Here is a 27,908-nt window from a genome sequence, read left to right as displayed (position 1 = left end):
TGAACACCTGATATGTGGCCAGTGAGACTGAGGAAAAGAGTTGTTCATTCCATTTCAGTTCAATTCATTTAAACTTTTTTTTAAAAATTCATTTAAACTTAATGTGAATAACTGAAGCAGTGTAAACTATCTTCCATTAAACACAATGTTGCCTGGGCTGGTGGCTCATGCCTATAATCCCAGCACTTTGGGAGGCCAAGGTGGGTGGATCACTTGAGGTCAGGAGTTCAAGACCAGCCTGGCCAACAGTCAGGCTGTCTGACTGAAAAATAAAAAATTTAAAAAATTTTAATTTTTAAAATTAAAAATTAATTATCATCTCTACTAAAAATAAAAAATTAGCCGAGCATGGTGGTGGGCACCTGTATCCCAGCTACTCGGGAGGCTGAGGCAGGAAAATCACTTGAACCCGGGAGGCAGAGGTTGCAGTGAGCCGAGATCGTGCCATTGCACTCCAGCCTGAGCAAAAGCAGCAAAACTCCATCTTAAAAAAAAAAAAAAAAAAGCACAGCATTGTTGCTCCAGTATACTCCACACCCACTGAAAACTCAGCATCTGAGTTGTGATGTGCTTTATTTGTAAAATGCACACACTAGGTTTTGAAGACTTAGCATGACAAAACTTTAAAGTATCTCATTAATATTCCATATTAATTACATGTTGAAATTATAATAGTTTGGACATGTTGGGTTAAATCAAATGTTATTTATTTATTTTTTGAGGCAGAGTCTCGCTGTCACCCAGGCTGGAGTGCAGCAGCAGTTGGCTCACTGCAATATCTGCCTCCCAGGTTCAAGCGATTTTTGTGCCTCAGTCTCCTAAGTAGCTGGGATTACAGGTGTGCCCCACCATACCTGGCTAATTTTTAAAATATTTTTAAGAGAGACGGGGTTTTCCATCTGGCCAGGCTGATCTTGAACTCCTGGCCTCAAGGGATCCACCCATCTCGGCCTCCCAAAATGCTGAGATTACAGGTGTGAGTCACTGCGCCCGGCCAAATGTTATTTAATTAAAGAAAAAAGAACAGGCATGCCGGTAGTAGAAACATGAAGAGTCGCCTCATTCTATCTGTCAGTACGGTCTGTCGGTTCTACCTTCAAAACGTACCCAGAGCGACCTGTCCCCTTTACGCCAAGGCTTCTCCACCTGGTTGGTATCTGGGGCCAGATCGCTCTGGGTTGGGAGGCCCATCCTGTGCACTGCAGGATGTGGAACAGCATGCCTGGACTCTACCCAGTAGATGCCAATAGTCCCTCCCTCCCAGCTGTGACAACTAAAAATGTCTCCAGACACGTGTCTAAATGTCTTGTGGAGGACACGAGTGCCCCTGTTTGAGAACCACTGCTCCCTACCACAACCTTGATCTCTTGCCTAGGTTATCACCATAACCCCTAGTTCGCCGCCCACCTTCCACCCACCCTCGCTGCATTCACCCTCTTCTCTGTGTAGCAGTTGGGGGCAGGGATCACAGCATAGCTGCCGTCATTTTTGGAGCAAAAGCCAAAGTCATCACTGCAGCCCACACATCTTGCTTAAAAAAGTTACGCTTATTCAGCGCTAAAAAGAAATGAGCTATCAAGCCAAGAAAAGACATGGAGGAACACTAAAAGCATATTACTAAGCCAAAGAAGCCAGTCTGAAAAGGCTGCAGATTGCATAGTTCCAAGCATATGACATTCTGGAAAAGGCAAAACTATGGAGACAGTAAAAAGATCAGGGTGGGATGACTAGCTGGAGCACAGAGGATTTATAGGGCAGTGAAATGACTCTGTGTAATACCACAGTGGTGGATCCATGTCACCATACAGTTGTCCAAGCCCACAGCATGTACAGCACCAAGAGTGAGCCCCAGTGTCACCTATGGACTCTGGGTGACAATGACGTGCCCATGCAGGTTCATCGATTGTGATAAATGTGCCACTCTGGTGGACAGTGGGGGATGCAGTAACAAGGAGCCACCCTGGAGTGGCTCAACAGAGGGTAAGCGAGTCCATCCCCTCCTGGGAAGGGCAGGGAATGCAGGCACACCACTGCCTCAAGCAGCAGGAGCACACCCTGCAAATGCTGCCAGCACAGACTCACCTAATGGTATTGGACAGCCACACAATGGCATACCCTACAGCCACCAAAAAAAAGGACAGATGCCATTGAATGGCATACTTTAACATTTTCATGTGAGTTTTACCCCCAAGCAAAAAATAGGCATCCGAGCTCCCAGGGCTCTTGCCCTGCATCGTGGACAGCTTTCGCTGGGGAAGCCGGCCACCATGTTGTGAGGCCGCTCAAGCAGCCAGAGCTTCTGGCCAACAGCCAGCAAAACTCAGCCAGCCCCACAGAAGCCACAGTAGAAGCCCGTCTCTAGCACCCCTACCTCAGAGGGGGATTGTGAGGGATTAACAAGGTGCAGTGCACAGGGCTCAGTGCAATCACACCTTCAGGGAAAGTGGCCCAGCTGACAGCTGACCACAGCCTCACGAAGATGCAAAGCCAGAAATGGCTCTCCTGGTGGGGGTCGGGGGGCCTCCTGCATTGCTGACCCACAGCAAGGGGAAAGATGATAGCTACCGTTGCCTAATAGGACACAGGCAGGTCAAGGTGCGCAAAGTCAGGATGGGCTGCCCCAGCTATGCACACACGAGGAAAAGAGAAGCATCTGTGTGTGTCTATGTGTACACACACCACACACCACATACCCACACACCCCACATACACACACCACGGACACACATCCCACACACCCCACGCACATCCACGCACTACACATATGCACCACACATACACACACTGCACACCCCACACACACATACATACGCCTCCCAGCACACACATCCCACACACATACACATGCAACACACACACCACACACATACAACACACTCCCCATACCACACACACCTCCACCTGTGTACCACACACCCCAGGTACACTCCACACATACGACACACCATACACCCCACATACGCACCCTACACATGCACCACATACACACACCACACCCACACCACACACACACCACACACACACTTGCCACACCACACACACCCACATTTGTCCTTATAGATTAAAATCTCTGGAAGCAGAAACTGGTATACAGTGGTTTTCTCTGGAATGGGGACCAGGTTTGGGAACAAGGACCTTTTGCTATGTACTCTTTTGTACCTATTAAACGATGTGACTGTCTCACAGATTTTTATTTTTTGAGACAGGGTCTCACTCTACCACCCAGGCTGAGAGTACAGGGGCACCATTTCAGCTGACTGCAGCTTCCACCTCCCGGGCTCAGATAATCCTCCCTCCTCAGCCTCCAGGGTAGCTGGGACCAGGAATGAGCCACCAAGATGGCCTAAAGATTTCTTTTTTATTTATTTTTAAATTTATTTACTTTTTATTTATTTATTTTTTTTGAGACAAAGTCTAGCTCTGTAGCTCAGGCTGGAGTGCAGTGGTGCAATCTCAGCTCACTGCAACCTCCGGCTCCCAGGTTCAAGCAATTTTCCTGCCTCAGCCTCCCAAGTAGCTGGACTACAGGAACGTGCCATCATGCCCGGCTAATTTTTGTATTTTTAGTAGAGGTGGGGTTTCACCATATTGGTCAGGAGGGTCTTGAACTTCTGACCTCAAATGATCCACCCACCTCAGCCTCCCAAAGTGCTGGGATTATAGGCGTGAGCCACCGCACCCGGCCAAACTTCTTTTTAAATGTAAGCTATTAGAAGAAAACTCTGCCAGCCCCTCCACACCCTGCTCTGGCCCTCAGGGACACCATGCCTTCTCTCTGCGCTTTGTGGCCGAGCTACCCCATGTCTGTCTGTCCCTGTCTCCCTCGTTTTGGCTGTGACTTTCCAAGCGCCACCTTCTCCAAGGCTCCTTTCCTCGCCTCATCATAATGCTTCCTTCTTCCGGAATCTCCTCCTACCCAAACCCTCCCTGTTCTCCTCCCAGCCTCTGCATGGCTGGGGCCACCACCTGCCGGGAACATAACACTCCAATTCCAGGGCTCAGGATGCATGAGGTGAGGGGGAGAAAGGAGGTGCCAGACCCATTTGCAGCCCCCATTTCAACGACCACATAGGCTGCTGGAGTTTAAAAATTGCCAACCTCAAGGCCAGGTGCGGTGGCTCATGCCTGTAATCCCAGCACTTTGGGAGGCTGAGGCGGGCAGACTACCTGAAGTCGGGAGTTAGAGACCAGCCTGACCAACACAGAGAAACCCTGTCTCTACTAAAAATACAAAAAATTAGCCAGGCATCGTGGTGCATGCCAGCAATCCTAGCTACTCAGGAAGCTGAGGTAGGAGAATCGCTTGAACCCGGGAGACAGAGGTTATGGTGAGCAGAGATCATGCCATTGTACTCCAGCCTGGGCAACAAGAGTGAAACTCTGCCTCAAAAAAAAAACAATAGCCAACCTCGAACAGATTGAACGCAGAGTTACCATATGACCCAGCAACTCCACTGCTAGGTATACACCCAAGAGAACAGAAAACAAATGTCCACAAAAAGACCTGCACAGCCTCGTTTATAGAGATAGAAGAGAGAGAGCCCGGAGGCAGAAGGAAAGCAGCGTCTGTCAGCAGACAGGTGCAGGGACAGGCAGGGCACGGTGGATCCACACAACAGACATGTTCAGCCACAGGCAGGAGCGCAGCAGCGACACCCACCACCATGCGGGGACCTGACACCACATGAAAGGAGCCAGGCACAAAAGGCCACACGGTGTGGGGTTCCATTTGTACAAACGTCCTGCAGAGGGAAATCCTCAGACGGTAAGCAGATTCACGTTACAGAGGCTCGGGGAGAAGGTAGCTGCGGACTGACTGCTTGATGGGTACAGGGTTTCTACTCGTAGAGGAGGAGAAAATGTTCTGAAATTGGCCAGGCGCGGTGGCTCACGCCTGTAATCCCAGCATTTTGGGAGGCTGAGGAGGGTGGATCACCTGATGTCAGCAGTTTGAGACCAGCCTGGCCAACATGGTGAAACCCCATCTCTACTGAAAATACAAAAATTAGCTGTGCGTGGTGGCAGACGCGTGTAATTCCAGCTACTCGGGAGGCTGAGGCAGGAGAACTGCTTGAACCTGGGAGGCGGAGGTTGCAGTGAGCCGAGATAGCGCCATTGCACTCCAGCCTGGGTGACAAGAGCGAGACTCTAGTCTCAAAAAAAAAAAAAGAAAATGTTCTGAAATTAGATAGTGACTGTCGACAGCCATACCACCCTGAACATGCCTGATCTCAACTAAAATTAGAGAGTGATGATGGCTACACAACACTGTGAAGGTACTAAAAAATACGGAGTGGTTTTTTCGCTTGTTTTCAGGCAGGTCTTGCTCTGTCACCCAGGCTGGAGATTCGATCATGGCTCACTGCAGCCTCAACTTCCCAGGCTCAAGCAATCCTCCCAGCTCAGTCTCCTGGGTAGCTGGAGCTACAATCACATGCCACCATGCCCAGCTAATTTCTTAGTTTTTGTAGAGACGGGGGTCTCCCTGTGCTGCCCAGACTGGTCTCAGACTTATTCCTGGGCTCTAGAAGGTCTCCTGCCTTGGCCTCCCAAAGTGTTAGGATTCCAAGGGTGAATTGTATGGCCTGTGAATTACATCTCAATAAAGCTGTTAGGGAAAAAAAAGGAAACAGTCCAGTGGAGGCACCAGTGTAGCCCAGGCAGGCAGGCGGGCATCCAGCACATACGAGGAGCCCCGCTGGGCTCAGACCCTGGCTCTGTGTGTCCTCTCCGGCCCCCTGGCCTGCCCCCTCCTATGTGGAGGAGACAGTCAGCCGAACTTCGGCAGGTGCGCAGACGGATTCGGCAAGTCAACACCTGGCATGGAGGAGCTGCCCCACAGATGGCGGTTTTGTCCCATCCCCGACCCCGACCTGGCCCTTGTGTCCCAGGAGGCAGTGTCCAGGGAGTCCTGGCCAACTCTGCCCCTTGGAGCTACACAACCCTGGCCAAGTCCCTCTGCCCACACCTCAGTTTCTTCCCCTGTCAAATGAGGATGCAAACCGTCCCTACTTCACAGGCCATCAGGATAAAAAGAATTTGTGGCTGGACATGTTGGAGCACACCTGTAATCTCAACACTTTCAGGGGCCAAGGCAGGAGGATCCCTTGAGACCAAGAGTTCAAGACTAGCCTCGGCAACAAAAATAAGAAGAAGAATTCACATACAGCAGGGTTCTTGACCAAGGGGCTTTCTGTGACGTCTGCGGGCACTGGTGCTGTGGTAGGTGGGGTGACAGTGTCTCCCCATTGCATGGAGGCAACCCACTAGATGCTGCTCAATGTCCTTTATTTTTTGTTTTGAGATGGAAGTTTCGCTCTTATCAAGGGAATAAGGCTGGAGTACAGTGGTGCAATCTTAGCTCACTGGAACCTCCACCTCCTGGGTTCAAGCAATTCTCATGCCTCAGCCTCCAGAGTAGCTAGGATTACAGGCAACCGCCACTACACTCAGCTGATTTTTGTGTTTTTAGTAGAGACTGGGTTTCACCAAATTGGCCAGGCTGGTCTTGAACTCCTGACCTCAGGTGATCCACCCACCTCAGCCTCCCAAAGTGCTGAGATTATAGGCGTGAGCCACTGTGGCTGGCCTCAACGTCACTGAGGGCTCTGTGACGGTCACATCTGCTACCTGGCTAGCAGGGGTTTGGCCAAGTGCACCACTTACTCTGCCCACAGCACTCAGCTGCACAGAGGCCCAACAAGCACAGGAAGAAACAGGTGGAGGAGATGCCTGTCCCTCTGCCCCAGTAGATCCAGGGGGCCCACCTGGCACCCCCCAGCACCCCTGCCCCAGCCCCACCTGTACACTCACAGGAGATGGCGAAGAGGGCCTTGACGCGCACCGTGTCACAGGCGTCACGGTCCAGCAGCCGCAGCAGCTTGCGCAGGGCACCCAGGCCCAGCACCTGCTCCTGGATGGCGGCCACGTTCTGGCTGCACGTGCCGATGAGCTGTGCCGCCCGCCACCGCAGCCCTGCGGCCCCTGCCTCCAGGTACCGGCCCACCAGCAGGTGCATGCCCGACAGCTGGCAGAAGTCTGTGCCACAGAGAGGGGAGCAGAAAGAGGCCAGATGTTAGGAACTGAACCATGCCCCCCAAAATGCATGGGTGGATGTTCTGACCCCAGTACTTTGGAATGTGACTGTTTTTGGAGATGGGATCTTTAAAGAGATAATTAAGGTAAAATGAAGCCCTGAGGGTGGGGCCTTATGCAATCTGAGCGGTGTCCTGATAAGGGGAGGTGAGGACTCAGACGCCCACAGAGGGATGACCACGGAGGGAGGACACAGACGCCCATGGGGGGACGACCACGGAGGGAGGACACAGACGCCCACGGGGGTGGACGACCACGGAGGCAGGACACAGAAGGCGCTTTCCACAAGCCAGGGAGAGGGGCTCAGGAGAAAGCAGCCCTGCCCACACTGTGCTCTCAGACTCCCAGCCTCCAGAACTGTGAGAAAATAAACTTCTGTTGTTAAAGCCAGTAGTCTGTGGTGCCTGGCTAGGGTGGCCCCAAGCTGACCACTACACCTGCTGAGGCCGGGAGAGGCAGGCTGGCTCCCAGAAGGACCTAGCTCTCTCCAAACACCCAACCAGAGGTCCCTCCAAGCCCAGTGCAACTCTATTCTGTCGGCATTTGGGGCATTAGGGCCCCAGGCTCCAGACTACTAAATTCCAGAACTGATCCTGGTCTTTGTGACAATCTGAATGTCCCCAGGGTCAGCAAACCACAGCCCACCTCCTGTTTTTGTAAATACAGTGGTATTGGAGAGCGTGGCAGTTCCTCAAAAACTGAAACAGAGTCCCCGTGACCCAGCAATTCCACACCAAGGCACAGACCCAACAGAACCGAAAGGAGGGACTCAGATACTTACACACTCACGTTCACGGCTGCCTCATTCACAAATGACCCAAATGTCCTCAAAGGATAAAGGGGTAAGTAAAAACTGGTCTACCCATACAATGAAGTATTACTCAGCCATAAAAAGGAACGAAGTGGCATGGTGGCTCACGCCTATAATCCCAGCACTTTGAGAGGCTGAGGTGGGTGAATCACTTGAGGCCAGGAGTTTGAGACCAGCCAGGGCAATACAGCAAAACCCCATTGCTACTAAAAATACAAAAATTAGCCAGGCTTGGTGGCAGGCACCTGTGCTGTTTGGGAGGCTGAGGTATGAGAATCGCTTAAGCCCAGCAGGTGGAGGATGCAGTGAGCTGAGATTGCACCACTACACTCCAGCCTGGGCAACACAGCAAGACTCTGACTCAAAAAAAAAAAAAAAAGAGGGTGGGGGGAATAAAGCTCTGACACTGACACATGCCACCATCTGGGCAAGCCTTTAACACACTGTGCTGAGTGAAATCAGCCAGACACAAAAGGTCACATGTTATAGGCGTCTATATGAAACGTCCAGAATAGGCGAATTCATAGAGACAAAACACTGATGAGTGGTTGCCAGAGGGCCGGGGGAGGGCCTGCTTCATGGGTGCTGGGTGTCCTTTGGGGGCGATGGGGAAGTTCTGGAAATAGAGGTGGTGTTGCACAACATTGTGAATTGACAGTAAGTGGTATAAACAGCCATGTGGGAGGATGCTCCCCTCAGCTCATCTTCATCAGCACTGGGCATCTTTACTAAGAAAAGATCCACATATATATTTATATTTATATAGAGACAGCACACAAGGCCAGGGAGGAAACGGTATCTTTGGCTTTCATGCTCATTTGATTACTAATAAGGTGTAAAATCGCTGCTGCTGTGAGTGGACACTCAGCACCATGCTTAGCACACAGCAGCTGCTCAACAGATATTTCCTGAACAAGCGAAAACTGAATGGAAGAGCAAAGTCGTTAAAAGCCATCCTGCGGATTGGAGCGGGGTTCTCTGCCCGGATAAGACTGGGAAACACTGGGGAAAAGTAAGCTGGGGGTCGGGGGACAGCTGCACTGCGCGTCTTAGGGCGCTGAATGCGGTCACAGAGGAGGGTTTCCCAAACTCCAACCAGCCCCTGTCCAAATGAAGACACCCTGACACGTTACATTTACTCTATGCCTAGGCAGGCCTGGGGGTTTCTCTCAGCCCATCCTCATCAGCCTGTGTACAAGAGGAAGTAACCAGGAACTGCCCAAACCAGACTGCCATGTAGCCGCACAGCCTGAACCATGAACCAAGGAAGTGACGCCCCAAATCCAGGCCCTCAATGGCTACACCACACCACCCCGCAGATGGAAGTGGGCTCTCCTCAAACCTTCTGTCAGCTCTGCTGCTGGGAGAAAAACAGCCTCTACCTGGATCTGAGGCCCTGCCCACCCCAGTGCTGTTTCCTGTGCCTGGCCCCTCACTCACTCTGCTCCGCCTCAAGGGCCTGGCTGCTGTTTCTGAACACACCAGACACATTCTGGCCTCAGGGCCTTTGCCCTGGCTGTTCCCGCTGTCTAGAATGCTTTTCCCAGAGACCATCCCACAACTCTCACCTCACTTCAGGTCTCTGATCAAATGTCGGCCCTGGGGAGGCCTTCTCTGCTCACGTCACCCCATGCCACTTTCTCTCTTGCACTCTGGGGAGTGGCTGTGGACACCCAGAAGACTAAGAGAGAAATGGCCATCTCAGAGCTTATCAGGGAAGCTGGGGACCCGACCTGCCACGGTGGGGAGGAAGAGCCTTGCTCCTTATGGCAATGGAGGCGAGGAGGCTGGTGGCAGAAGGCCAGCAAGGAGGCTGATGGTGTGACCCCCAAGAGTAGGGACGAGAGCTGAGTGGCAGCAGGACAGGTGCAGAGGGGCAGGGCGTCCTGGTGGGGGAAGCAGGGCAGCAGGACAGGTGCAGAGGGGCAGGGCGTCCTGGCAGGGGAAGCGGGGCAGCGGGACAGGTGCGGAGGGGCAGGGCATCCTGGCAGGGGAAGCGGGGCAGCGGGACAGGTGCGGAGGGGCAGGGCGTCCTGGCGGGGGAAGCGGGGCAGCGGGACAGGTGCGGAGGGGCAGGGCGTCCTGGCGGGGGAAGCGGGGCAGCGGGACAGGTGCGGAGGGGCAGGGCGTCCTGGCGGGGGAAGCGGGGCAGCGGGACAGGTGCGGAGGGGCAGGGCGTCCTGGCGGGGGAAGCGGGGCAGCGGGACAGGTGCGGAGGGGCAGGGCGTCCTGGCGGGGGAAGCGGGGCAGCGGGACAGGTGCGGAGGGGCAGGGCGTCCTGGCGGGGGAAGCGGGGCAGCGGGACAGGTGCGGAGGGGCAGGGCGTCCTGGCGGGGGAAGCGGGGCAGCGGGACAGGTGCGGAGGGGCAGGGCGTCCTGGAGGGGAAGCGGGGCAGCGGGACAGGTGTGGAGGGGCAGGGCGTCCTGGAGGGGAAGCGGGGCAGCGGGACAGGTGTGGAGGGGCAGGGCGTCCTGGAGGGGAAGCGGGGTACCTGCGGCATTGTCCATGTTCTCACACAGGTCGGCCAGCAGCTCCAGGGCCCCCTCTCGCTCCTGCTGGTCTGCTACTTGCTCCGCCTCACCGGCAGCGGGGGGCATGGGCTGTGACAGCACGCGGAGGCAGCTCTTCATCTGCTCCACCTCCTCCCGCTGGCCTCGGAAGGCAGCCGACATGGCCTCCTGAAGCCATTGACGCCTCTAGGGGACCAAGGCAAGGAGGAAAGGAGATATCTATCAGTCATTAATTAAAAAGTAACAGCCACTCATAAAGACAGCCAACAACTGAGAGCTGATGTTCCTTTGGTCAATAAATATTAGCTAGGCATGGTGGCTCAGGCCTTTAATCCTAGCATTTTGGGAGGGAGAGGTGGGCGGAGTGCCTGAGCTCAGGAGTTTGAGACCAGCCTGGGCAACATGGTGAAACCGCATCTGTACTAAAATACAAAAAGTTAGCCAGGCATGGTGGTCTGAGCCTGTAGTCCCAGCTACTTGGGAGGCTGAGGCATAAGAGTTGCTTGAACCTGGGAGGTGAAGGTTGCAGTGAGCCAAGATCACAACACTGCACTCCAGTCTGGACAACAGAGCAAGACGACTCTATCTAAAAAAGAAAAAAATAATAATCTACTGAACATCTATTTTATTCACAGACACTTTTCTAGGTACTAGAAGAAGCCCTGGGCCAGACAGAAACCCCTGCTCTGGGGGTGGGGTGGGGCTCACATTCAGGCTGAAGAGCAGTCAGTAAAGGAAATAAGCTCACACCTATAATCCCAGCACTTTGGGTGGGTGAGGCAGGGGGATCACTTGAGCTCAGGAATTCAAGAGCAGCCTGGGTAACATAGAGAGATCCCATCTCCACAAAAGAGTGTTTTAAATTAGCTGGGCATGGTGGTGCATGCATGTGGTCCCAGAAAGCTGAGTGGGGAGGATGGCCCAGTTACTCAGAAAGCTGAGTGCGGACAAGGGTGGAGCCCAGGAGTTTAAGGCTGCAGTGAGAGAGACCTTGTCTCTGAAAGAAAAAAAAAAAATGGGCTGGTCACTGAGGGTCCCAGGGAGGCAACTGTGAGAAAAGCAGCAGATGAGGGACTGAGCCAGACCACACCTAGAAGAATGTTTCAGGCAGAAGGAACAGCCAGGAGGCTAACGTGGTGGAGGCGGAGTGAGCAAGAAGGGAGGGAGAGGTGAGGGGAGCAAATGACATCAAGTCTTGCAAACTTTTGTAAAAACCTGGCATTTCCCTCTGAATAGGTGTGGGAGCTGCCAGAGGGCACTGATCAGAGAAGTCGGGGACACCTGCGTTGCTGTTGATTGAGGACAGACTGAGAAGAGGTGAGGGCAGGTGCAGGAAGATACATCAGGAGGCTACGGCTGGGACCAGGCAAGAGAGAAGGTGGTGTGGAGCAGGGAGGAGAGAGGGAGTGGGGAGAAATGCCCAGATCCGGGACTGACTTTGAAAAGAGAGCCAATTTGATGTAGTGAGATATGAGGTGTGACAGAAAGAGGTCAAGGATGACTCCAAGGTCTCTGTTCTGAGCAACCAGGAGAAGATGGGGAAGACAGTGCAAAAAGCAGGTTTGGAGTGGGAAGAGAAGAAATTAAAGCTCATTTTCAAATGTGTCAAATTTGAGGGATCTATTACACACCCAAGGTAAAAGACTGAGGAAGCTGCCTGAAGCCCAGAGTCGAGGTCCAGCCTAGACCAGAATTTCTCAGCTTTAGCGCTAATGACACTTTCAGCTGGATAGTTCTCTGTGGTGTAGCTGTCCTGTGCACTGCAGGATGTTGAGCAGCATCCCTGACCTTCACCCACTGGTTGCCAGGATTCCCCTCCCTCCAGCTATGACAACCATGAATGTCTCCTCACCAACTGTCCCCTGGGGAATAAAAATCACACCCAGTGGAGAACTGCTGGCCTAGAGATATAAATTTGAGACTCGTCAGAGTAAAGCCTTACAACAATATGAGGCCGGTCGCAGTGGCTCACACGTGTAATCCCAGCACTTTGGGTAGCCGAGGTAAGCCGATCACCTGAAGTCAAGAGTTCGAGACCAGCCTGGCCTACATGGTGAAACCCCATCTCTACTAAAAAAATACAATTAGCCAGGCGTGGTGGTGCATGCCTGTAATCCCTGCTACTCAGGAGGCTGAGGCAAAGGGAATCGATTGAACCTGAAAGGCAGAGGTTGCGGTGAGCCAAGATTGCGCCACTGCACTTCACCCTGGGCGATAGAGGGAGACTCTGTCTCAAAAAAATAATAATAATAAAATTAAAAAGGAGATGAGAGCTAAAAAGTGAGCGCTGGAATTTTTTTGGGGGAGGGAGGGGAGCAGATCCTGTGTTGAGTACTCATAAGAGGTCTCCTTAGTCACAGTTCTAAATAAATTTGAGTGAGCCATTTAATGTTTCTGTGCCTGTTTCCTGCCTAGCTATATCGTAAAGGTTCAATGACATCATGTATGTAAGTGGGTTAGCACAATGCTCTGTATACAGTAATTGCCAATTAAACATTATATATAATAGCTATTGCTATTCATCTGCAAAACAACTCTAAGAGGTAAGTATCATTGTTATCCCTACTTCACAAATGAGAAAGTTGAGGCACAGAAAGGTTGTGACTTACCCAAGGTCACACAGTCAGCAATTAGCAAAGCCTGAAAACAAACCCAAGCAGTCTAGGCCAGGTTTGGCAGCTCACACCTGTAATCTCAGCACTTTGGGAAGCCGAGGCAGGTGGATCACTTGAGTACAGGAGTTCAAGACCAGCCTGTCCAATATAGTGGAATCCCTTCTCTACTAACAATACACAAATTAGTCAGGGATGGTGGTCCATGCCTGTAATCCCAGCTACTTGGGAGACTGAGGCACGAGCATTGCTTGAACCTGGGAGGCAGATGTTGCAGGAAGCCAATACTGCACCTCTGCACTCCAGCCAAGACTCTGCCCACCCCCGCAAAAAAAACAAGCAGCCTGACTACAGAGCCTGTGCTCTTCATGAAAACATACTGCTGCCTTGAGAAGCACTGTCTATATGCTGGGCACTGTGTGCAGCCGTACTTAAAGTGGAAGCTCAGAACTACCCTATAAAGTAGTTGTTATTATCAATTTGTAAATGAAGAAAACAGACTCAGAACGATTAAGTAATATGCCCAAGGTCACACAGCTGGACAATGCTGAATCCAGGTCGGTCTGGCTCTGGAAAGGATCTGTCCCTCAGGCACTCTTGAAATCTGACCTTCAATCAACGATGACCCCATCTAGCACAAATTATAGCCCACAATGCCTCCACACCTGGACTCCTGCCTCCCACCCACTTGCTCCGCAAGTCACACTTCCCAAGGTACCTCTGTCTGTTCCCAGGCCCCTCACGCCAGCTTCTTGGGTCCCCATCCTTTACCTCCTCACTCATGGGCTCTGGAGGAGGGTCTGGCTCTTCAGAGCCCGCGGTGATGGCCATCTGCAGCAGGCCTTGGAGGTTGCGTGGGGGCCGGGAATTGCCCGACCCCCCGGCCGAGGAGGAGCCGGAGCCGGAGCTGCCGCCGCCGCCGCCGCCGCCGCCGCCACCACCCCCTGAAGAGCAACCCTGGGAGGCCGGGGGCAGCGCCAGGGGCAGGCGGCTGCCCCTTGAGCCTTCGTCCGCCATGGGCCGTTTGTGAAGAAGGGAAGAATATGTTAGGGGGAGAAGGTGTTCACCGCTGAAGCAGCTATGGTGTCCTGACAGGTCGAGTCTTGAGGGTCTGCTGAGAAGGCGGCGTTTTAGGGGCGCTCGGTGCCCCCCCATCACCCCAAACCACTCTGCCCCCAGTCCCCTTAACCACAGCCCCTTTTCCTTCCTTCATACCCACAAGACCCTTCCCCAAAGCCATAAGCCCCTCCTTTCTCCCTGGCAACAGGCCCCACCCACTCTCCCTGGCAACAACTCCCCTTCCCCATCTCCACTGCGTGCGTCCCGTCTCTTAGCAACCCCATTGCTCCGCCTCCGTAGCAACAAGCCCGCCCTTTGGACGCCTTAGCAACAAGTCTTCTCCCTCCTCTCCGAAGAGGGGCGCCGGAGTGGGTAGGATCTCACCTCCCCGGGTTCTCAAGCCGTCGCTGCTCCTACAGACAAAGTCGCCCGCACCTGACTCTCCTGGGCGCCGCCATCTTAACCGGAAATGCGCACGGTTTCACCCGGAAGTTCCAGGTGTACCCACCCAACTTCGGGCCGTGGATGAGGCTGAAGCCTCTTGCCGGGCTCTCATCCCCTTCTCACTTGGCCGAATACTGCACTCGGCCCCGCCCCTCCCATCCAGGACCTGCCCCTCCCATCCAGGACCCGCCTCCAAGATAGGACGCGCCTTCGTGCAGGACCCGCCCCTTCACGGTCACGTCGCCGGCCGAAGCCCCTCCCCTGGCCCAGTTTTTGCACCTCAGCGAGCCCCGCCCCCGATCCTTATTGCAAGCACCACCCCCGTCCTGACGCGAGCCCCGCCCCCAGATCGGACTCCTCCCCTTATAACCCTGCCCACACTAACACCCTCCCGTTCTAGACCCATCACCTCTCCCAGTTAGGACCCGCCCTCTTTCCTTGCCCCGCCCACTCCATTGCTGTGAGTCATGCGGGTACCCCATCCTTAGAGGATTTGGGGCCTTGCCCCCTAATCTGACTTTCCCCTTCACCGGGGCCACTACCCCATCTACTGGGGCCCTGGGGTCGCAACCGTAACGACTGGCCTGTGAGCCTTAGGCCCCCTCAACGCCTCTCTCGGTCTCAGTTTACCCATTCGTCAAATGGAGGTGCAGCGTGGACCCCTCTCATCATCCAGCCTCTCCCTTATGGACGCTTTCCGATGTCTTGACAGGTAGAGAGGAGAGGATTCGTGAGTCCTGGGGCCGGAAAGCAAAATGCCCCAGAGCCTGGCAAGATCCAGAGCGCCAGAGGAGCCAGCTTGGTGGGGAGGCCCAAGGCCTCTGCGCTCCAGACATGGGGTTAGGCCTGGGCACGTGCTGGTGCGGGCCTGGTCTGCAGAAATGTTGGCCCTGCGCTGGGCTTAAAGAAACTCTCGTGTTGGTCCTGAATAGGAGGCATTTTCCTCCAGGAAATGGTTGTGCTCAACGCAAAATGGGCCCACAGTCACAAATGTTATCAACCACCTGCTGGGAGTGGTTGTGCAGAGGGATATTGGGGGCAGAAACGGGAAGACTAAACAGGCTGTGGGTGTCTGTGTGCAAGTGTGTGTGCCTGTGTGCATATGTGCGCCTGTGTGGGTGTGTGTGCCTGTGTGCGTGTGTGTGCATGTGTGTGTGCCTGTGTGTGTGCCTGTGTGCACGTGTGTGTGCATGTGTGTGTGTGTGTGTGTGTGGTGTTTCTAGCACTGTGTTGTGAGATGCGTCTGGGCCTGTGGATGTCCTATTATATTAGTTTCCTATTGCTGCTGTTAACAAATTACTAAAAATGTAGTGGCTTCAAACAGCACACATGTATTATCTTGCAGTTATGGAGGGCAGGAATCCACAATGGGTTTCATGGGGCTGAAACCGAGCTGTCAGCAGGATTGCATGCCTTCTGGAAGCTCGGGGGAGAGTGTTTTTCTTGCCTTTTCCAGCTTCTAGAGGCCACACTCGTTCTTTGACAGGTGGCCCCATCACCCTGAGCTCTACTTCCATCTTCCGACTCTGTCACTGACTGCTCCTGCATCCCTCTCACAAGTACTCTTGTGATTCCATTGAGCTCACCCAAATAACCAGGATCACCTCCCTATCTCAGTCAAATGGACGAAGTCCCTTCAGCCGTGCAAGATAACCTGGGAATTCGGATGTGGACGTCCGAATACACGCCCGGATGCAACGTCTAGGCCTATAATCTCACGCTTTGGGAAGCCAAGATGGGAGGATCCCTTGAAACCAAGAGTTCAAGACCCCCCGGGCAACATAACGAGACCCCACCCCTACAAAAAAGTACAAGAATTAGCCATGTGTGATGGCATCTTCCTATAGTCACAGCTGCGTGGGAGGCTGCAGCGGGAGGATCACTTGAGCCAAGAAGGTTGAAGCTGCAGGAAGCTATGATTGCCCCATGGCACTCCCGCCTGGGCAACAGAGGGAAGACCCTGTCAAAAAAAAAAAAAAAAAGACAGAGTGATCATATAATTTTTCATCTATAGCAAGATCTTTGAGAGCAAAAAGGGATCCATTAATAGTTACAGAACTGCACGCCTGTAATCCCAGCACTTTGGGAGGCCGAGGCGGGTGGATCATGAGGTCAAGAAATCGAGACCATCCTGGTCAACATGGTGAAACCCCATCTCTACTAAAAATACAAAAAATTGGCCAGGCATGGTGGCTCACGCCTATAATCTCAGCACTTTGGGAGGCTGAGATGGGTGGATCACAAGGTCAAGAGATCGAGACCATCCTGGTCAACATGGTGAAACCCTGTCTCTACTAAAAATACAAAAATTAGCTGGGCGTGGTGGCACACGCCTGTAGTCCCAGCTACTCGGGAGGCTGAGGCAGGAGAATTGCTTGAACCCAGGAGACGGAGGTTGCGGTGAGCCGAGATCGCGCCACTGCACTCCAGCCTGGATAACAAGAGCGAAACTCCGTCTCAAAGAAAAAAAAAAATTACAAAAAATTAGCTGGGCACGGTGGCGTGTGCCTGTAATCCCAGCTACTCAGGAGGCTAAGGCAGGAGAATTGCCTGAACCCAGGAGGCGGAGGTTGTGGTGAGCCGAGATTGCGCCATTGCACTCCAGCCTGGGTAACAAGAGCAAAACTCTGTCTCAAAAAAAAAAAAAATAGTTACAGAACTGGCCAGGTGCAGTAGTTCACACCCGTAATTGGGAGGCCAAGGAGGGTGGATCACAAGGTCAGGAGTTTGAGACCAGCCTGGCCAACATGGGGAAGCCCTGTCTCTACTAAATATGCAAAAAAAGGCCTAGCACAGTGGCCTACACCTGTAATCCCGGCACTTTGGGAGGCTGAGGTGGGTGGATCATGAGGTCAGAAGTTCAAGACCAGCCTGACCAACATGGTAAAACCCCATCTGCACTGAAAATGCAAAAAATTAGCTGGGTGTGGTGGCATATGCCTGTAATCCCAGCTACTTGGAGGCTGAGATGGGAGAATTGCTTGAACCTGGGAGGTGAAGGTTGCAGTGAGCTGAGATCGTGCCACTGCACTCCAGCCTGGGAGACAGAGCGAGACTCCATCTCAATAAATAAATAAATAAAAACACACACACACAAAATTAGCCAGGTGTGGTGGTGCATGCCTGTAATCCCAGCTACTCAGGAGGCTGAAGCAGGAGAATCAATTGAATCCAGGAGGCAGAGGTTGCAGTGAGCCGAGATCATGCCACTGCACTCCAGCCCGGGAGACAGAGTAAGACTCTATCTTTAAAAAAAAAGAAAGTTACAGAGGACCGGGCTTAAACCAGGACATATGGCCACTCTGCTTCTATGGGTCCACAGGATCCGCTTCCTGGTCTCCTTTCTTCTTGCTCTCCCTCGCTCGCTCCTCTCCCGCCGAACTGGCCCCTTTAATGCTCCCACAACACACCAGACACACTCCTGCCACAGGACCTTTGCACCTGCCGTTTCCCCTGCCTGGAATGCCCCTTGCCCTTCATGGCTCAAACTCTCATTTTGCTTCCTGGCCAACAAATTGCACCCTGCTCAACAGGTCCCTCTTAATCTCCTTCCCTGCTGTAGTCACCCCCTCGGCATGGACGTGATTATCTAACACACCATACATTTTGCCCATCGACCTTGTTGATCATCTCTTTCATCCACCAGCATGGAAGCTGCACAGGACAGGGCTTTTTGCTGATTTAGGTCACTGCCATGTTCTTACTGATAGGTACAGTGCCTGGCTGAGATTTGGCACTCACTAAAGATTTGTGGACTTAAGGTGTTGAATAGGGGACTTGGAAATCTCACAGGAGCCAAAGGGCTCCTGGGTGCATTTTATTTTATTTTTGTTAGAGACAGGACCTCACTCTGTTGCTCTGTTCCTCAGGTTGGAGTGCAGTGGTGCAAACATAGCTCATTGCAGCCTTGAACTCATTGGCCCAAGCCTCAGCCTCCAGAGTGGTTGGGACTACAGGCACATGCCACCATGCCTAGCTAATTTTTAAAAATATTATTGTAGGGATGGGGTCTCACTGTGTTGTCCAGGCTGATCTTAAGCAATCTTCCCACCTTGGTCTCCCAAAATGTTGGGATTACAGGCATGAGCCACCTTGCCCAGCCCTGGGTGCTCTTTATAGGGGACTTGAGAATTAAAGGGGTGTCCAACACTTTCAGGTACATGTCATAGAGGGATCTATGGCTTATGGGGAAAGCTAATGGGGACAGCTGGGTTACTCACAGGAAGAGCACACGCTGGGGGATGAGCTGCAGTGGGGATGTATGGGGTATACCAGGGCCCACGTGAAGATGTAAAGGACCCTGTGATGAGGACAGAGAATACATGGGGGTCTAAAAACATACGCAGGGGCCTCAGGGGGTTCTGGAAGCTTCTCTGTAGAAGCAAAGAGAATCCTAAATCACTCCAGGCTGTGGGTAGATATGGAGCCTTGACATTGGCCTTGCCCACAAAGACCTGGGTGGGTGAGCTTAGGGGGCTAGGGAAACAGAGATGAGTCTTGGGTCAGCAACTCCAAGAATTCTTTCCCTTCTCTGTCTCTGTCTCCCTCAATATATCCCCACCTCTCCCCAGCACGTGTCCCTCCACCTGTGTGTACCCCCTGGTCCCCCTGCAGCCCCACCTGCCCCTCATCTCGTGCCTCTCCCCCACCTCTCTGGCTGGCCTTCCTCTCTCTGTCTCTCCGAGTCTCTGACTCTCCATCCCCCTGTCGGCTTCCAGCAGCTCTCTCCCTCTCCCTGTCTGTCTGCCTGGCTTGCCTTTCCTTCCTTCTCTTCTGTCCCTGCCCATCTCTGCCCTCCCTCTCTGCCTCAGCCTGTCTCTGGTGGTCTCCATCCCTCCTGCGTCTCTGCCAATCTCCCCGGTCTCTGTGTCAGCCAGCATCTCTCTTTGTGTATCTCCATCTCTACCCCATCTGTTGGGTCCTCTCTCTCTCTCTCTCTCTCCCCATCCTTCCCTCCATCCTCTCTCCTGCATCCTCCCACCTCATCTCCATCCCTCCAACTGGAGGCCCGCCCCCTCCCCCCCCCGCGCTCCCCCTCCCCCCTTCGAAAGGGTTAACTTTGGGGAAGGGCCCGGAGTCCCCGGATGGTGATGTCAGCGTGCCGGAGAGAAAGGACGAGGTGGCGGGGGGAGGCGGAGAGGAGGAGGAGGCGGAGGAGAGAGGGCGCGTGGGGGGGGCGGGGGGGACCTCGGCCTGCAGCATCCGCCGGCCCGCACCTCAGACCCCCCCGGCGGGGGGAGGCGCAGGAAGCGGGGGGCCGGCCAGAAACGGGCTGGGGAGGGGGGGCCCCGCAGCCCCCCCGGGCCATGCTGACTCCCGGGGCCTGACCCCCCGGGCCAGCCCCCCCTCCCCCAGCTCCGCGGCCCGCCGACTGGGGGGGGCCAGCCCAGCCCCCTGGGGACCCCCGGAGAGGTGGGGGGCAGCCGGGGGGGCCGGGACGGAGCGGTCGCCGGCCCCCACCGGAGAGACGGGGCGACCGGCCGCAGGGGGGGCGGCCGGGGGACCAGTCGGGCCGGGACCAAGGGCACCATGTCGTCCGGGGCCAAGGAGGGAGGCGGGGGCTCTCCTGCCTACCACCTCCCCCACCCCCACCCACACCCACCCCAGCATGCCCAGTATGTGGGCCCCTATCGGCTGGAGAAGACGCTGGGCAAAGGACAGACAGGTGAGCCTAGCAGAAGGGGACACCTGGGGCGGGAGCAGGGTGGAGGTGGGGGCAGAGCAGGGATTCAGGGTATTCAAAGGGCAGGGGCTGGCTGCCCAGACCCCTGGGCCCTTCATAGAGAAGGGACTTGGAATTCAGACCCCTGAGACCCAGGGTGGAGCGGGTGGGGGGCACAGACTCTGAGGTCCTGGAGGAGTGGAGCTGGGGACCTGGACTCCTGGGTCTGAGGGAGGAGGAGCTGGGGGCCTGAACTCCTGAGTCTGAGGGAGGAGGGGCTGGGGGCCTGGACCCGTGGGTCTGAGGGAGGAGGGGCTGGGGGCCTGGACTCCTGAGTCTGAGGGAGGAGGGGCTGGGGGCCTGGACTCCTGGGTCTGAGGGAGGAGGGGCTGGGGGCCTGGACCCGTGGGTCTGAGGGAGGAGGGGCTGGGGGCCTGGACTCCTGAGTCTGAGGGAAGAGGGGCTGGGGTCCTGGACTCCTGGGTCTGAGGGAGGAGGGGCTGGGGCCTGGACTCCTGGGTCTGAGGGAGGAGGGGCTGGGGGCCTGGACTCCTGGGTCTGAAGGAGGAGGGGCTGGGGGCCTGGACTCCTGGGTCTGAGAGAGGAGGGTTTGGTGGTCGACTCCTAGGTCTGAAGGAGGAGGTGCTGGGGCCTGAACTCTTGGGTCTGAGGGATGAGGGTGGTCGGAACCCCGAGTGTTGGGACAGGGAGTTTGGGGCCCCAGTGTTCCAGCTCTCATAGGGACATAGGCTGGAGGGGCTCCAGGGCCGGGGAGGGGAAAGAGGCGGCCTGCGGAGTGGGGCCGGCTGGGAGCTGAGGCTCCTGCTGCAGTACAGCTGCAGACTGGGGTGGAGTGCCTCTGTCCTGGGAAGCCTCTTCCTCTCCACTGTCCTCTGGCCTCCTGCTCTCCAGGCATCGAGTTGGGGTGACGGGGCTGTGGGGCCTAGGATGCTCTCCCCCTCTGTGGTGTGCTGGCTCAGAGTGGGAAACAGGAGGGAGGGTGGGAAGGTGGGCTGCAGCAGGCGAGTCTCCCGGAGCGGCTGTGGAAAGGGCGTTCATCCTCTGCTGTTGCTAAACGCTGGCCACCACCACGGCCGCCTTCCTGCAGGATGGATGGTGGGTGGAGGTGACATGGGAGCTAAACACCCAGGATCTCTATGAAGCCCAGGGCCGGAGTCCACAGGAGTGGGGACCCGGTCATGACTAGGAGCTGAGACCCTAGGGAAAAGGAGAGGGCCAGAGCCCCAGATCCTGGTGGTAAGAGTGTGAAGCTGTTGCTGACCTGAATTCCTGAGTTACAAGAGAGGAAGGGGTCAGACCTAGACTGGGTCTGAGGGAGGAGGGGCTGGGGCCTGGACTCCTGGGTCTGAGGGAGGAGGGGCTGGGGTCTGGACTGTTGGGTCTGAGGGAGGAGGGGCTGGGGGTCTGGAAGGCTGGGTCTGAGGGAGGAGGGGCTGGGGCCTGGGCTTCTGGGTCTGAGGGAGGAGGGGCTGGGGCCTGGACTCCTGGGTCTGAGGGAGGAGGGGCTGGGGCCTGGACTCCTGGGCCTGAGGGAGGAGGGGCTGGGGCCTGGGCTCCTGGGTCTGAGGGAGGAGGGGCTGGGGTCTGGACTGTTGGGTCTGAGGGAGGAGGGACTGGGGGCCTGGACTCCTGGGTCTGAGGGAGGAGGGGCTGGGGCCTGGACTCCTGGGTCTGAGGGAGGAGGGGCTGCGGTCTGGACTGTTGAGTCTGAGGGAGGAGGGGCTGGGGCCTGGACTCCTGGGTCTGAGGGAGGAGGGGCTGGGGCCTGGACTCCTGGGTCTGAGGGAGGAGGGGCTGGGGTCTGGACTGTTGGGTCTGAGGGAGGAGGGACTGGGGGCCTGGACTCCTGGGTCTGAGGGAGGAGGGGCTGGGGCCTGGACTCCTGGGTCTGAGGGAGGAGGGGCTGGGGCCTGGACTCCTGGGTCTGAGGGAGGAGGGGCTGGGGTCTGGACTGTTGGGTCTGAGGGAGGAGGGGCTGGGGGTCTGGAAGGCTGGGTCTGAGGGAGGAGGGGCTGGGGGTCTGGAAGGCTGGGTCTGAGGGAGGAGGGGCTGGGGGTCTGGAAGGCTGGGTCTCAGGGAGGTGGGGCTGGGGTTCTGGACTGATGGGTCTGAGGGAGGAGGGGCTGGGGATCTGGACACCTGGGCCTGTAGCTTTAGGGGCTAAACAGGGATGGGTCTGTGTCTTTGGGGGCTCAGGTCCTGGAGTCGAGAGTCCTGGGGAGAGGTGTGAGCTGGGAGGCTGGACATACCCTTGGGGTCTGCGTGCTGTCTGTTACAGCTGCCACGAAGAGAAGACCCAGGAAGGCAGTTGGGGCTGCAGAGTCGGGAGGAGCTGGAGGGGCAAATGTGAGATTATTGTCGTTGGGAGTCATAGGGTCTCCAAAACACTGAAAGGCAGAGAATACAAGGAAGTGATGGGGAGAGAGACAGAGAAAGAGAGCGAGAGGGGCTTGGAGGAGACAGACAGGGGAAGACACGGTGAGGAAGGAATGCGTGGCAGGCAGGCTCCCTAGGACTGGGAGGGTGAGGGCCAGGTGGTGGCCAGTGGAGGAGAGGGCACATGGGTGAAGGGCAGTAAGGAAGAACGGAAGTGGCAGCAGGGAAGGAGGAAGGGGGAAGGGGTGGCTTTGTGGGAGTGTGGGCTGTCAGCCCCAGGAGTTCACCGTTAAACAGCCAGCCGGGGAAGGAGTGAACAGGGTGGCCAAGAGGGGACACAGGCGCTGAGGGGGAAGGGGACCTGGCAGAACACCCCACGATTTCTGCTCCCCCAGGGCTGGTTAAACTCGGGGTGCACTGCATCACGGGTCAGAAGGTCGCCATCAAGATTGTGAACCGGGAGAAGCTGTCGGAGTCGGTGCTGATGAAGGTGTGTGTGCCTGCTGCGCCCCTTGCCCCTCAGTGTTTTAAAGTGTGTGATTCCGTGTGTCTGCGGGGGAGGCCTCTGGGCTTAGGGCAGGGAGGGGGCCATGCTGACCTCTGTTCCAGTGTCCCTGCCCCTCTTGGCCCTCAGGTGGAGCGGGAGATTGCCATCCTGAAGCTCATCGAACACCCGCACGTCCTCAAGCTCCACGACGTCTACGAGAACAAGAAATATTTGTAGGTATTTATAGACACCCAGCCCTGCCCCATTCTCCCTCCCCAAGTTAGAGGGTGGGACTTCTCCAGAAACAGGGCCCCGGGGGGCCTGGGGAACCTGGAGCTCTCCAGGCTGGACCACTGGAGGGCCCAGTCCCTTGCCTGTTGCACAGGGGAATCCCTGACACACTGGGAACCCCGCTGTTCCCATGCTGTGTTGGGCCCGAGGCTGAGCTCCAGCTCCTCACCCTGCTGTACTGCAGGGAATGCCCTCTGCTAGATAAACAGGGTGCCCGAGACCAGACCCAATTTACCATGGGCACATGCCCCTGTTTGTAAGGCAAGGGGCCTAGCAAAGCCCAAAGGATCTTCCCAAACCCCCACTCTGGAGCACTGGGGAGTCCCCCTCCTCCTCAGCATAACTTCGGGTCCTATGGCTGGACACCCCAACAATGGGCCGCCTTAGGAGTTCTGAGTCAGTTTCTCAAAGTCAGTCACCCACCAGGAAGGATGGGGGTGGGGGCCCAGCTGTCCAAGCTCCAGAGAATGGGCCTCTTTGTCCAAACTCTGGTGACCCAAAGGACAGCTGGGCTGGGTGGTGGGAGAGGGGACAGCCCCCCCACCCCCCGCACCCAGTGCCCAGGATGAACTGACATCAGGTCCATCCATGCTGAGGCAGGTTTCACACGCAGGAAGCTGCCTTCCCTGGTGCTCATGAGACTTGCTTTCAGGCTTTCCCAGGTGTGGTGGTAGGAGGGAGTATTGTCCAAACCAGGGCACTGTCGCCCCCACTCCACCCTTGGCATAGGGAGGCGGGGTTCATGGGAGTTATGCTTTGGGCAGGAATCTTAGCCATCTAAGAACTCATAGAAATTGAGCTCTTGGGGCCAGACACAGTGGCTCACATCTGTAATCCAGCACTTTGGGAGGCCAAGGTGGGTGGATGGCTTGAAGAGTTCGACACCAGCCTGGGCAACATGCCAAAACCCTGTCTCTACAAAAAATACAAAAATCAGCCAGGCATGGTGGTGTACACCTGTAGCCCCTGCTACCTGGGGGGCTGAGGTGGGAGGATTGCCTGATCCTGGTAGGTCGAGGCTGGAGTAAGCTGTTTTTATGCTGCTGTACTCCAGCACGAAGTGAGACCCTATCTAAAAATAAAAGAAATTGAGCTTTTGGTTCCCAGAAGCTGATGGGAATTAGCATTAACCTCCTAGAGCCTGATGGGATTTGGAGTCTAGAATCCAAATGGTTGATGGAGGCCAGGCGCGGTGGCTCACGCCTGTAATCCCAGCACTTTGGGAAGCCGAGGCAGGTGGATCACTTAAAGTCGGGAGGTCGAGACCAGCCCGGCCAACATGGCAAAACCCTGTCTCTACTAAAAATACAAAAATCAACTGAGTGTCATGGCATACAACTATAGTCTCAGATTCTTGGGAGGCTGAGGTGGGAGAATTGCTTGAACCTGGGAGGCAGAGGCTGCAGTGAGTTGAGATCATGCCACTGCATTCCAGCATAACAGAGCAAGACTCTGTCTCAAAAAAAAAAAACCCAAACAACAACAACAAAAAAAAACCAAATGGTTGACAGAAACTGGGATCCCCTGTGTCCCAGAGGCTTATGGGAAGTGGGGGTTTTTAAATTCTAGGCGTTGATGGGAGTTGTCATCTGCTGCCTCACAGAAGGTAGCTTGGACTGGTGCACCTTGCAATCATTAATGCCTGAAATTAATTCAAATTTGAGTTTCTTCATCCCAGAGGGAAACAGAGGCTTGGCTTCCTAGGGGCTAATAGGAGTAGGGGTATCTTTACTTCCCAGGCTCCTATAAGAATTGGGGTCTTTGTCCTTCAGGCGCTAATAGAGTTGCCTGATACCCATTAGGAGTCAGAGTGTTGATTCCCCTCCGAAGTTGGCATGGGAGGCTCTGCTGCCCAGGGCTAATGGGACTTGAGTTTGGTTTCCTAGAGGCTGGTGGAAACTGGAGTCACTTCCTCCCAGGGAGGGATGGGAATTGGAGTCTCTTTCTCCCAGGGACCCATGGGAATTAGAGTCTCTTTCTCCCAAGGATCATGGGAATTGGAGTTCTCTGCCTCCAGGGGCCAATGGAAGTGGGAGGCCAGCCCCTTTGGTCATCCACATGCCCCTTCCAGCCCTCTGCCCCCTCTATATCCTTCAGGTACCTGGTTCTGGAGCACGTCTCAGGGGGTGAGCTATTCGACTACCTGGTAAAGAAGGGGAGACTGACGCCCAAGGAGGCCCGGAAGTTCTTCCGCCAGATTGTGTCTGCGCTGGACTTCTGCCACAGCTACTCCATCTGGTGAGCGGGCAGCTCGAGGGTGAGGCAGGGCTGGGGGCTGTCTGAGCAAAAGCCATGTGGTCAGCCCCCAAATCTTTTATCCCATTGAGACATAACTCATATACCATAAAATTCCTCCTTTTAAAGTGGTTTGTGATATATTTGCAGTAGTATACATCTGCTACTATGGACTTTTAGAATTTTAGAACATTTTAGAACATTTTTATCACCCTGCCCGCATTAAGTAAGCAGTTACTCCCCATTTTCCTCCTGCCTCCAGGCCTTGGCAACCTACTTTCTGTCTGTATGGATTTACCAATTCCAGACACTTCATGTAAATGGAATCATACCATACATGGCCCTTTTCGTCTTGTTTTGTTTTGTTTTTGAGACAGAGTTTTGCTCTTGTCACCCAGCAGGAGTGCAATGGCATGATCTTGGCTCACTGCAACCTCCGCCTCCCAGGTTCAATTGATTCTCCTGTCTCAGCCTCCCAAGTAGCTGGGATTACAGGTGCACGACACCACACCTGGCTAATTTTGTATTTTTTTAGTACAGACAGGGTTTCACCATGTTGGCCAGGCTGGTCTTGAACTCCTGACCTCAGGTGATCTGCCCACCTCAGCCTCCCAAAGAGCTGGGATTACAGGTGTGAGCCACCACGCCAGGCTGATACATGGCCCCTTATGACTGGCTTCTGTAACTTAGCAAAGTGTCTTCCATTTTCATGTGTATTATAGCACTTATCAATACTTCATTCCTTTTCATGGCTGAATAATATTCCATTGTATGGATAGGCCACATTTGTTTATCCGTTCATCTGTTGATGGACAGTTTGGTTCTTTTCTCTTCCTGGTTATTATGAATAACATAGACATGAACACTCATGTACAAGTTTTCATGCATACCTACGTTTTCAGTTCTCTTGGGCACATACCTAGGAGTGGAATTGCTGGGTCATGTGGCAGTCTCTATTTAGTCTTTTGAGGGACTGCCAGCCTGCTTTCCAAAGTGCTTCACAATTTGATGGTTCTAATCTCTTCCCACCCTCATCAACACCTGTTACTATCTCTCTTTGATTAGAGCAGTCTTAGTGGATGTGAAGTAGCATCTGACTGGGGTTTTGCTTTGCATTTCTCTAAGGATTTCTGATGCTGGGCATCTTTTTATGTGTTTATTGGTCACTTACAGATTTGGAGAAATATTCATTCAGATTCTTTGCCCCCCCACTTTTTTTTTTTCTTGAGACAGAGTCTTGCTCTGTTGCCCAGGCTGGAGTGCAATGGCGTGACCTCAATTCACTGCAACCTCCGCCTCCCGAGTTCAATTGATTCTCCTGCCTCAGCCTCCCAAGTAGCTGAGATTGCAGGCATGTGCCACCATGCCTGGTTAATGTTTGTATTTTTAGTAGAGATGGGGTTTCACCATGTTGCCCAGGCTGGTCTTGAACTCCTAACTTCAGGTGATCTGCCCACCTCAGCCCCCCAAAGTGTTAGGATTACAGGCGTGAGCCACGGTACCCTGCCTCTTTGCCCATTTTTAATTCAGTTATTTTTTAAAATTTGATTTAGTCTTTTTATTATTGATTTGTAACACTTTTTTATTCTAGGAAGAAAAGATAACTCTAGGAATAACTCCTAAAACTTATTTATTCTGGGCTGGACTCAGTGGCTCACACCTGTAATCCCAGCACTTTGGGAGCCCAAGGCGGGTAGATGATGAGGTTAGGAGTTCAAGTCCAGCCTGGCCAATATAGTGAAACCTCATCTCTACTAAAAATACAAAAATTAGCCAGGTGTAGTGGCACGCACCTGCAGTCCCAGCTACTCGGGAAGCTGAGGCGGTAGAATTGTTTGAACCCAGGAGGCGGAGGTTACAGTGAGCCCAGATCCTGCCACTGCACTCCAGCCTGGGTGACCGAGCAAGACTCTGTCTCAAAAAAAACCTAAATATGCAACATTTTTATAACTGATAAGGTGCAAAATGAATGCTTTCATCTTTTAGCCTCCTTTATCTGCATATCTTTCCCACTAACATGTGTTTCAGAGATGGGGTGAGGATCAGGGTGAAGGGGCTCAGACCTGGGGTAAAGGTTGCTGATAAAAAGGCCACCTATTTAAATTTTCAGTTTTTGGGTTTTTTAAAAACATTTTTTGAGACAGAGTTTTGCTGTCACCCAGGCTGAAGTGCAATGGCACAATCTTGGTTCACTGTAGCCTTCACCTCCTGGATTCAAGCGATTCTTCTGTTTCAACCTCCCAAGTAGCTGGGATTACAGGTGCCCACCACCATGCCTGGCTAATTGTTGTATTTTAAGTAGAG

The 27,908-nt window shown here is 54.3% G+C and overlaps 2 protein-coding genes across 14 annotated transcripts in view; one reads left to right on the top strand and one right to left on the bottom strand.

Moving 5' to 3' along the window:
- The window catches only part of HSPBP1 (HSPA (Hsp70) binding protein 1), a 42,530-nt gene that overhangs the window by 7,832 nt on the left and 6,790 nt on the right, over positions 1–27,908 (bottom strand). Inside the window, exons 2-10 of one of the 12 annotated variants that reach the window (XM_012465269.3) lie at positions 25,513–25,644; positions 23,190–23,290; positions 22,465–22,547; positions 16,345–16,492; positions 15,163–15,236; positions 14,473–14,546; positions 13,801–14,140; positions 10,399–10,603; positions 6,814–7,038 (exon numbers count right to left, since the gene is read on the bottom strand). In XM_012465269.3, coding sequence (XP_012320692.1) covers positions 6,814–7,038; positions 10,399–10,603; positions 13,801–14,046 — 676 coding nt within the window. In that variant the 5' untranslated portion in view covers positions 14,047–14,140; positions 14,473–14,546; positions 15,163–15,236; ... (2 more) ...; positions 23,190–23,290; positions 25,513–25,644. Of the gene's footprint in view, positions 1–6,813; positions 7,039–10,398; positions 10,604–10,926; positions 13,726–13,800; positions 14,200–14,472; positions 14,547–15,162; positions 16,493–18,752; positions 19,553–22,464; positions 22,548–23,189; positions 23,291–25,512; positions 25,649–27,908 lie in introns of those variants that run through there. The other 11 variants (XM_064380802.1, XM_064380804.1, XM_064380801.1 and 8 more) reach the window with 11 other exon arrangements.
- The window catches only part of BRSK1 (BR serine/threonine kinase 1), a 25,551-nt gene continuing 17,257 nt past the window's right edge, over positions 19,615–27,908 (top strand). Inside the window, exons 1-4 of one of the 2 annotated variants that reach the window (XM_064380800.1) lie at positions 19,615–20,197; positions 22,987–23,081; positions 23,226–23,311; positions 25,467–25,607. In XM_064380800.1, the coding sequence (XP_064236870.1) occupies positions 20,062–20,197; positions 22,987–23,081; positions 23,226–23,311; positions 25,467–25,607 (458 nt within the window). In that variant the 5' untranslated portion in view covers positions 19,615–20,061. Of the gene's footprint in view, positions 20,198–21,288; positions 21,452–22,986; positions 23,082–23,225; positions 23,312–25,466; positions 25,608–27,908 lie in introns of those variants that run through there. The other variant, XM_012465265.3, reaches the window with a different exon arrangement.

The sequence above is a fragment of the Aotus nancymaae genome, unplaced genomic scaffold (genome assembly GCF_030222135.1).
Source record: "Aotus nancymaae isolate 86718 unplaced genomic scaffold, 86718_ANA_hifiasm-v0.15.2.pri h1tg000028l, whole genome shotgun sequence".
NCBI classification, from domain to species: domain Eukaryota; kingdom Metazoa; phylum Chordata; class Mammalia; order Primates; family Aotidae; genus Aotus; species Aotus nancymaae.
Note: the sequence above shows the minus strand (reverse complement) of the source record. Positions and strands in the feature narration are given on the sequence as shown.